The 10,946-nt window shown below is 41.8% G+C and overlaps 1 protein-coding gene across 1 annotated transcript; it reads right to left on the bottom strand.

Annotated features, from left to right (window-relative positions):
- Window positions 1-1,124: 1,124 nt before the first annotated feature.
- On the bottom strand, window positions 1,125-5,404 carry LOC102720676 (uncharacterized protein At2g24330-like). Its single transcript, XM_006647490.1, has 5 exons — window positions 4,946-5,404; window positions 3,574-3,718; window positions 2,279-2,388; window positions 1,751-2,171; window positions 1,125-1,664 (listed from the first exon to the last, which is right to left on the bottom strand). The coding sequence occupies exons 1-5, from the start codon at window positions 5,213-5,215 to the stop codon at window positions 1,417-1,419; spliced, it is 1,194 nt and encodes a 397-aa protein (XP_006647553.1). The 5' UTR covers window positions 5,216-5,404; the 3' UTR covers window positions 1,125-1,416.
- Between the last annotated feature and the right edge of the window lie 5,542 nt (window positions 5,405-10,946).

The raw sequence follows: 10,946 nt of genomic DNA, 5'->3' as shown, positions 1-10,946 counted from the left end.
TTGTGCGTCGCGTTGTTTGCCGCTGTTTGTGGGCGGGGGGAGGGCAGAGCAGCGCAGGGCGCGTGGCCGTTGTGGTAGAATCTTGTCCGTGATGGCTTCAGTCTTTCAGATGTGTTTGTTTGAGCAGGTCAGGATTAGCCGGTACGCGTGTGTTGACGGAGAGGAAAGAGATGGAAAAAAAAAAAACCGTTGTCATTAGAGTCAACTCTTATTATTTATTAAAGAATTTTGTTTTTGCATACGGATGGATAAAAAGAAAACTAATGTAATAAAAAATATTTTATTATATTAATGTAGAAATCATATCTAACTCTACTCTTATACGTATTATTATAAAATATATTTTTAATTGCTGATGTGCATTAGATAAGAGTCGATGAAATTCTCCGCAGTACTCTCGGGCTGCGTTTCGGTTGGGTTTGGTCCCGTTCAAACAAGTTGAAGCCCCTTGCCTTGCCGTCAATGAGAGGTTTCTACGGGCGAAACCAAAAGGCACGGAAGAATAATAGTCGTCGGGGACAGGACATGGAACATACAGTACAGCTGTACAATACAAGCAGACGCGATCGAAGCACGACCGTGGCCTTGACCGTCGCGTCAATGCTAGTATTAGTATAAAATGCAGTCGTCGTAACGAATTAACGATGCAGTCGATGCGTTCGTATGCCAAAATGTGCATTTTTCTTCGAATAAGAGGCGCGTGTACCTGGAAATAGCGAGCAGGCACAAGCAGCCATCGTGTTAGCTAATTAGTTGCTGACCATCCTTTAGTCGTGTGTCAGATTGGCTAGCCGACGAACGAGCGACACAAACTATATACTAAGAAAGAACAAAAACACCAGAACAAGCCAAACGACATGAAATATACGGTTAAAACCTCAGAAGAAAAAAATGTTGTGGTTGTGACGTTGACCCTGCTCAAAATAAACCAATTTTTTCAGAGGAAAATTTTACAAGGTTACAGACATCACAAGAAAACTGTAATAATCAAGGTTCAGAAACTAACTGAACTGAAAAATATATATATTACCATCTCCGAATGTGCATTCGCAAATAAGCCTGGGTAAAGAAGAAATGGGGGGATTGATCGAATCTATGTTTTACACCAACACCATGTTTCATAGCCAGTTGAACTCCTTGATTCCATCCGATAGCTTTTCAATCTCATATTGTCAGACAACAAAATTCCTCGTATCGCCAGTTTCCGCCCTATTGACAACAAAATTCATACATCCAAGGATGCAAAGATGGTGACTCAAAATTTTGTACTGGGCCGCTGTGGGTGGATCATATCAGCCAATATTACCAATTTACAGCAGTGCTACATCTGTGGTTCAAACCAGTTGAAATACGGCAATATACACCAAACAGACGGGCTAATTTTCACACAGATAAGCAGTGTAAGTTTATCACCGATCAACTTGCTTGCACTACTTGCTTCTCTGTGTTTTCTTCATTTTTCAGCTCCTGAATTGTAGTCATGTTACTCACTTCACTCTCAAGTACTGAACTGCTAGCAGATATTCCATCAGCAGGAGCAACTGGTGTGGACCGGCCTGAGTTAGAGCCAGAATATTGCCCTGTGGATTGCTTTGATGTGTTCAGCGCATGACAATGGGGGCAATAGTAGGTAATGTGTGGGTAATCTTCTTTTCTGGCCAAGCCTGCAAATTCATATATCAGGTAATGCATAATTTTCTTAATAATAATAGGCAAAAGAGATCAAATGAGTTTTGTTTGGTGTACACACCATTATGCATATGACAATTTCCACAAATCAAAGCGTATGACTGTGATGGATCCTCCCCAACGAGCAAGGCAGCGATTTTTGCTATCCATCCACCATCACTTGGCCCTGAGCCTTGAAAATGTTCTACCACCATTGGAGCCTGTACGTTTTCCAGGCCAGAGCTACTTGTTAGACTGGATTCTGCTCCCTGAGCTGAAGTTTGAGCAGCTGTGGTGCTTCCAGTTCGGCTACCTCTTGCATTGGATTGCTTCCTGTTTCTTAGCCCTTCTGATGGTAGTATCTCTGCATCATTCCTCCTAGCAACTGCTGCATCCAGTTTTGGTTCTTCGCCAACATGTACTTTCAAGCCAGTTTCCTCTCCGAGTTTAGATGCCAATACTGACGCTGCCGCAGCTTTTGCAGCTGGATCTAGGTCATATTTCTGCACATTTGCAGGTTTTAGCTTATTTACTATTGATGGGCATGCCAACATGATAAAAATTTTATTCTGAGTGCTGAACTTTTGTAGATTGACTAATAGCGACTTACCTGAATAAGCTGCTGAGTGAGGTAATAATTAGTTCTCTCTTTTAGCTCATCAATCTTAGCCTTCCTCTCAGCTCTGAGCTTTTCAAGTGTCTTCTGGTCTTTCCGCTCAACTGCAAACAGATACATTTAGGAAGTGAATAGAGATACTAACAGATAATACAGATTAAATGCTATCTCATATAAGTTTACATATAAGACAGTAAAGATATTTCAGAGCCAAGTTATTTCTTGGGGAAAGGTTGGCATCACTTTGTCAATTGTACAGAAGAATAATCATTGGTAAATTAGAATAGATGGCACAAATCTCTAATCCTGCATATGCCAAACAGGCAAGCAGCCTTGCAAACGTCACTGTTCATTGACACTAAGTTAGAGTTGATAGATACAGGAGGCAGCAGCTATGTCAAGCAACAGTAATAGTGCAAAGAGCTTGCAAAATTATATGGCCATGGCACAGCAAAATTAAATATAATCAAGAGATTCAAGACCTTGCTCAACTTGATAGTATCCTTGCTACTCAAGATTGTCTTCAGATAAAAGGCTCATGAAACTGTTTGTATGACAGAACTACTATTGCCAATCTGGAAAAATAAGGGAAACCAGGGGACAGCCTCCTTTCTCAATAACATACTTGCGCTTAGCAAAAGTACCAAAGAAAATCAATACATATTTTAACTACCATAACCTGAATACTGTAGATACAACAAGGGGGGAAAGGAGAAAGCTATAAATGCACTAATCTTGGAATTTGGACACCACCATGATTATTTACTATGGACATGTAAGTTCTAGCATAGGTAAGTGAAAAGGAACTTAACAGCTCTGATAGGATTGCACACAAATAAACTGCAGGCTGCTATACAGAGGGTCAAACTAGATGGTCTTCATAAAGAAGAACGTAAAAGTATAGACTATTTATGCCAGTGAATTGCATAAATTATCAACAATAGGCTTAGCTTTATGCAAGTAGTTATCAGAATTGAGAAAACTACAGGTTGGGATGTTATATGCTTCAAATTAAGTCATAGATTTGACAACAAAACTGATCCCAAACATCTGGGGATCAGGGTGATATTCTCCCTAACAAGGACATATTGTTAAATGCTAATTGTCAGACTGTAACCAACAGAGCTTATATAGAAGTTCATTAAAGCTCCATTCAATATATAACTGCAGAGAGAGACACGACTCACTAAAAAGTAAAATAAGTAAAATCCCACTGAATAAGTTTGAATATGCAGATTAGTCAATATGAACAGAAACGGTGTCATCCAACGGAACAGTGAGTTACTTACGCATCCTTGTAAATTTTACAACTGTTGAATATATCACAGAAGATACGGCAGGCAAGAGAAACATCGGTAGCACTCGGATCGCCCTCATTTGCCATGTTATATCCTCATTTCTTGTAGTCATAATGGCATAAACAATAGCTGCTACCTGAAAACAGGACCAAATTATCAAACAAGTAGAGATTACCTGTTGGGCATATGAATGCAAAAAAAAGATACCTATATTTTTCTATGACAAAAGAAAATGTAAACCACATAATAGATAGTGCACAAACCAAAACAGGAAATGAACATTACAATGGAAGAAACAAGAGACATATATATATTTTAAGCAGTGAATTGTCAACATTTTCAGAATGGATCACTCATGTTCCATGACGTCCTTTTCACATCATAAACATTCAATTCCTGATGCTTTATATAATCATTAAAAAATACCATGACTTATTCATATCATAAGAGGAACATAGTGAAAGGCAGACATTCACCGCAGCTTGACAGAATAAGCAACTCTGTCCATTTTTTTCAGTTAATTCATAATAAATAAATCACTTGAGTATTCCTACGAATATCGAACACATCAAGAGGAGCGAGCCAACCGATTTTTTAATACTCGTGTAATTCTGATCAGTCCATCGAATTATGTAAGCATGTACAAAATTTCACTTTGAATGAGTAACACATGATGGAACCATTTACAGAACCCCCCTATAAACTTAAAATACCATCAAGGGCGACATACACTCACGAGTAATAAGTTGTTAGTTGTTACATAATGAACTCATGAATAGAACTTGCTTCCTCAATATGATGATCTGACTGAATAACAGTAGAAACCCTTTCAACGTGTACAGAGAGAGAAGCATGCACAACAACAGGAATAGCTAATCTTCATCATGGGATGATTCCTGTGCAATCTATTCTTGGTGAGACTATCATATTCCACCAAAGCAGTTAGCTGCCTCGTAAAAGAGTACGCACCACAACAGGAATAGCTAATCTTCAATACTCGTTTTGCTTGTTGTTTGTGAGAACATCCCATCCTGTATTTACTTTGTTTCAATAAAGCTGTCGCCCTTTTGTCCCTTCAGTAGAAAACATTGACACTGTTTTCACTTGTCCTCATCCCAACAGACTCGTCTCAAGCATCACTGATCACGGCAACAAGCCACGAGAATGCTTACCAGAGAGAAAAACTGCGAAAGTTTGATCAGCTAAACACGCGCAGGTAACGCAACCTCCGCATCGGATCGCCACCAATCCAGATAGCCGGGAAAAAAAAAAGAACCCGCGCCAGCACGAACCATCCGAATCACGCTAACGGCAGAGATTTTTGCTAGGAAAACAAATAAAGTAGGAAGAGAAATTCGCAGACCTCGGTGAGGACGGAGAGGACGATGAGGTTGCGGACGGCGCGGCGAGAGAACTGCGTCCGGCGGCGCATCCGCGCGTGCACGGCGGCCTCCTCCTTGGACAGGTACTGCAGCCGCTTCTCGTAGTCCTCGCGCCCCCCGAACAGCGCGCGCCACATCCTCCCCAGCACCCCGCCGCCGCCCCTCCTCCCCTCCTCCTTCTTCCCCTTCCCCTTCTCCTCCTCTTCCACCGCCGCCGCCGCGGCTGCCTCCGTTTCCGGTGACGACGCCATTCGCCTGGCCCAACCGGATCTGCGCCCCCTCTAGATCCGAGTCGGGACGCCCCCGCTACGGTTGCCTCCCTTCCCCGCTCCCCCTCCTCCTCGGGCAGCTCTCTCTCTCTCTCTCTCTCTCTCGGGAGGCTGGACGCGTCGACGCGAGGAGAAGAGGAGGGGGGGTTTGGTCGATGTAACCTCGGGGATGGGTGACGCGGCGTGTCCAAGTGGGCGGAAATGAATAGAGGCCGGGGGGCAGAATGGGCACGCGTGCAACCACCGGAAAGGACGGGGCCCGTACCTTAACTCCGGGAACCAACGGCTCCGATCTCGCGCTGCCGAGATCGAACGGCCCATCCTGCTCGGAAGTAACTTCCCCATCGTCCCCGACATCCGCAGTAATGTATACTTCTGTAGTACTCGGCTCTTGCACGGCTGATAGCGAAGCTCTCCATTACAGCAACGGAGCGAACGTTTCGGCGGAAAGGCAAGTCAGTCGACACAACACGAAGCGGTAGTCGGTCGGTAGATCGCCTGAAACCCGGCTGCTCCATCCGATCGAAACGGCCCGTGCCGGCACCGTCGATGCGTGCCCCAGCTGCGCGCCCATGTTTTTCGCCCGTCGATGACGCCGCGACGGATTAGAAGAAAGAGGCGGAGAGAAACAGCGACGCACCGGGGGGCGGGGGGGGGGGGGGGGGGGGGGGGGGGGGGGTGGCGTACGTGTACGGTGCGTGCCTGTAGCAAGCCGGAAGAATATTGCATGAGAAGCAGTGGCTGTGTTTCGCTTTCGATTCGCACTCTCCAGCGTGGAAAGTGTTTATAGGTGCTTTTCTTTCGCGCGAAACGGAAGGATACTTTTCTTTCTATTGAGGCGTGTAGTAGTCTCGTCTCTCTCTCTCTTTTTACAGGCACTATATAAAACTTACCGATTACCCCCAGCAGTCCCACCATTTTTTTTCCCTTGTGTCTATACTTATAAGTTAAATTTAAAATTTAAAATTAAAATTTAGAGGTTTTCTCATTCTAATTTATTTTTAGTTTTTGCCTTTAAAAATTTGAAAACATGTATAAAAAATTTGACCCATAAATTATTTTCTAGTCGTTAATAAGTTATTTGTCATGGTCCTTCATCCCGATGGTAGGTGATCTCTAAACCAGAGGTCATCTATAGGGCCAACTCAAATACGGGACGTCCTCGACACTTGATCTTACCAAGTAGAGGGGAATGCGTCTAAGTGGTCAAACCAAGGATAGTATGTCTCTAGTGACCATAAGGGACAAGCACTGTTTTTGGTCTACCAAAACATCAATGTCAGGCTAACCCTTGACAGTGTGCGTCAATCCCTAACTAGACATTTAACAAGTGTGCGTGTTTGATGACCAAGAACAATCCAGAGCAAACACACACGTATTTAATGGTTCTCCAACCCATCATAAGGGCATTAGTGGTCTCATTATAGCTATCACATCCATTAGCACTTTGCTTGTTGCTTTGTAAATACCTTCATCCTGAGAATTTTGGTAACCCATAAGAGTATAAAAGGAGTACCAAGCCCAGAAAAAAGTAGATAGACAAGACAAACATTTAGTCATTCACATAACAAGAGTAAGATATTATGCTCCCTAGCAGTCCAAACTTATATACTTGCTCTGTTAACTCTGCCCACTCTAAGATGTTGCTCACTTTTCATTGATATCCGCTCACGCTCTCCCATGACTGACTCCTTTAGGCCAAACCCTAAGAAGGCTATGTCATAACACCTTGCTCGAGGAGTAACCCTCCAACACACCTGTGCTTTATTTCAGTGAAACAATAACACACCGTACATAATAGCACGGCACGAAGAGTGGTAGGCAAGCTTTTTTTTTAAAAACAATAGACCCGTATATTTGAATCAGCTGTAGATTTTTATTTTACCCATGTGAGAACTCAACACTAGCCTAGCAAGTGATAATCCTCCACTTGCTGCTCAACCACAACTCGTGAGAATTAAATCAGCTGCCGTACGTTTGAAAAGAAGTGAATGAGCATGGGCCGAGCCCAATACACTACATGGGTCTAACCTGGAGGAATTAATAGTGGGCTCTCAGGTAAGCCCAGGAAAAAAAATACGGTCTGGAAGCTGTTCACAGCGTTACAGGCCGGGAGCCACCCGGCCACAGGCCCAATATGACGCCTAGAATCAGTCGAATGCTCAGCCCCAACTGTACAAAGCTGTTGCTCGGTTATTAGACATGTTACAATGCAAGATTTTTTTTATTTTTAATTTTATTGAATAAATAATTTATAAAACTATATTTTTATTTTAAAAATTTATAAATCTAACCTCCTCTCGCGCTTTCTAGAGGGCAAACTATATAAAACGTCCTCTAGAAGGACGTGGGAGCTGACGTGGCACACAACACAGAGGTCATGGGGAGACTGTCGTTATCAGCGCGCGGTGCCAGTTTTATAGTTTAGCCCTTATCGTAAAAATATAGTTTTGTAAATTATTTATTAAATAAATTAAAAATAAAAAAATCTGCAGCATGAGCACATCGACCGATGTATACATGCTAACGGACTCACCAATTACGTCTTGCACACGTGCTTATATAGAAAAGAAAAACGAAAAAGAAAAGTTAAGTCCGTGTGCCCACGTAATTTTGTCGTCTATAATGTGTGGTTGCGGGGTTTTATACGATGAAAGTCCGCCAATACCCCGATCCATATCGCAGAGCAAACCAAAACAATAACGATTTCATACTATCCAGATCTTACTATTTATTTCCACATGATCCTACCAAGTTTTATATAAGGATCCTGTTTCTATAATATGGATTCTTTGAAAATACTGTATAAGATAAGGCAGACTAAAAATACAGTAAATAAGTTAACCCAAGCTTTTTTTTAAAAAATAATTTTATCAAAATGTATATTATAGGCTTTAATGTATACGGCGCATTGCATAATTTATATAGAAATATGTACTTTGTAAAATCCTACAGAGTCATTCTTCGGTTTCTTTAAAGAAAAAACGAAACAACATATTTATAAAAGAAAAATAATTTATAAATAAAATATTTGTATATATGTTCTTATATACTACCTCGGCAAGGGCTAAAATAAATCCTAAAAACAAACTTTAAATTTAACGTTAAAATTTAAATTTTAGGGGGTGTTTGTTTCTAGGGGAGCCCCTAGTCACATCAGATGTTTAGACACTTATTATAAATAGAAAACGTAGACTATTAATAAAACACATCCATAATCTTGGATTAATTCGTGAGACGAATCTAATGAGCCTAATTAATCCATAATTAGCCTATGTGATGCTACAGTAAATAATTGCTAAATATGGATGAATTAGGCTCAAAAAATCCGTCTGGTGGCTTAGCTCTCATTTATGAAATTAATTTTTTATTAATTTATGTTTAATACTTTAAATTAGTGTCAAATATCCGATGTGACATGAGGCTAAACCCTAGTATAAGCATAATAAGCAGCTAGAAGACAAAAATAAAATGAGTTCCCTAATATGTTGTATAAGACGACAACACAACGCTACACGACAGTCACGCAAAATGTTTCTTCGTCGGAGATATCATATCAGTCGATATTATGCCCTTTGGCACAGCGATGAGCCAGCGTATTTCACGGTAAGATGCACGACCACATCCATATATTCTCGATCTCATCATTGATCGGAAGATATATTTATATTCCTTCCGTCGGGCGGGCAGGATCGGAGGAATTCATATCGAAAAGTTTTGAAACCGAATAAATCTCACGGACCGATCGACGTGTGATTTGAATAGGCCATGCATATATATATATGCTCCCTGCATTGAGCTTTTGCATTATGTGAGAACTTGATTTGGAAGAAATGTCAAGGGAACACGCGCGCGTGACGGAGAACGATCGATCTTGCATGCCCGGCCTGCCTATGACTGATCAGTTTACTGCAGCCAAGTGCCAACGGAGGATATTATGTCACGTGTGCACATATTCCAGACTTATATTGTATAAGCTAGCGGTTTAAATCAGGGACTTTTTTTAAGTCTCTTGTTACATTGGATGTTTGAACGTTAATTAGGAGTATTAAATATAGACCGATAACAAAACTAATTGTATAAATAAATGCTATTTCATTAGAAATTTTTTTAAGCCTAATTAAACTACGATTAGCAAATATTTACTGTAGTATCATATTCGCTAATCATGGACTAATTAGGCTCAATAGATTCGTCTCGCGAAATAGTTTAGAGTATAAGATGACTTTTATTAATAATCTATATTTAATATTTCTAATTAGCGTCCAAACATTCAATATGACAGGGATTAAAAAAGCCGGGAGGAAGCACACATCCCCTAAATCATATGCATCCTGTTAGCTAGCTACGCCCAATTTTTTCGCGTTTGCTTACTGCTTATAAACCAAAATTTAAATTTTTAACCTTAAATTTAAAGTTGATTTTATGGTTTTTTTCTACCGAAGTTTATTTTCTGGCATTAGCTTTTAAATGACTAAGAATACATATATAGAACATTATTCATATTTTTTTTACAAACATACTATTTAGCTTTTACAAATTTAGATCAGATCGATGCTTCTCTAGCTGCTACCTTAACGTCAAAGAGTAAAGAGAGGTGTAGAAGCTAATGCTCAAGTAGGGTTTTTTGTTCGCAGAGCGGACAAATGAGCAGCTAGCTCAGTATTTTCCCGTACGAAAAATGTTCCAGGAATCCAGGGCACGTGGATCGATATTACAAAAAGGAGCAGTATATATACCTGCATGCATCTGATGCGTGGTTGGTTGAATTGGCACCTGATTTTGGAGAAGTTGGGAAAAAATACTCATCCGTTTCTTATTATAAGATTTTTTAAATTTATCTACATTTATTCATGTATAAATGTATATATTTTGTATACATATCTAGATTCATTAGTATATAAATTAATTTTGGCAAAATCAGAAAATCTTATAATATAGAACATGTCGAAGATATAGGCACAGGATATCTCCTATATATGTGAGGCATGTGGTGACCGTGGACCCACGGATCAAAATAATTGGAAATGGAGGCTGGCCCTTGGAAAGCCACGTGCCCCAGGGGACAAAAGCCTGAAAAAGTTGCCACGCAGCCCAGCACCAGAGCGGTTAGGCCGCCCTTGGTCCCCTCGGTCGAGGGGCTGCGCGTCGTGGGACCCACTCTATGCCTGTGTCGGCCACAGTGCCCAACCACCGCATTCATGGCGATGGGATGACGCTTGACGCGTCGCGGCGTCCTCATGATGGGTTCAAGCATACGCCTGGCTGCATTAAATGCGGCCGCATGCGCACGTCTTCGTCTACGCTCCCTTCCGAGAAAAAGCGGCGGAGTCGAGACATCCCTGACAACACAACACAGTGACATCGCTGGTACCGTAGGGATAACCTGTCCCCCTCGCGTTGCTATCGCATAAAATGCGACGGACGATCGTGTGAGAGGGGTGGCGGTTCTTCGTTCGGACCGCTGAGTCGAGCGAGGAGTGCTGCCTACTCCCTGCTCGCTGACCTATGGGACCGGACGAAAGGGGCATGGCTGCCCCCTCCGCCAACCTTCTGACCGATAGGACCGAACAAAAGCAGCGTGACGCCAGCAGGCCTCCGCAGCGATTCTAGGATGATGACCTACGCGTCATAGCTGGATGATGACCTATGCATCAGTAGTTGGTAAAATCATGGCTGTGGTGGTGTTCGCTTGTCAATATAAAAGAAGGTC

This window comes from Oryza brachyantha, chromosome 2 (genome assembly GCF_000231095.2).
Source record: "Oryza brachyantha chromosome 2, ObraRS2, whole genome shotgun sequence".
Classification (NCBI taxonomy): Eukaryota; Viridiplantae; Streptophyta; class Magnoliopsida; order Poales; family Poaceae; genus Oryza; species Oryza brachyantha.
This window is presented reverse-complemented; position numbering and strand designations above follow the sequence as displayed.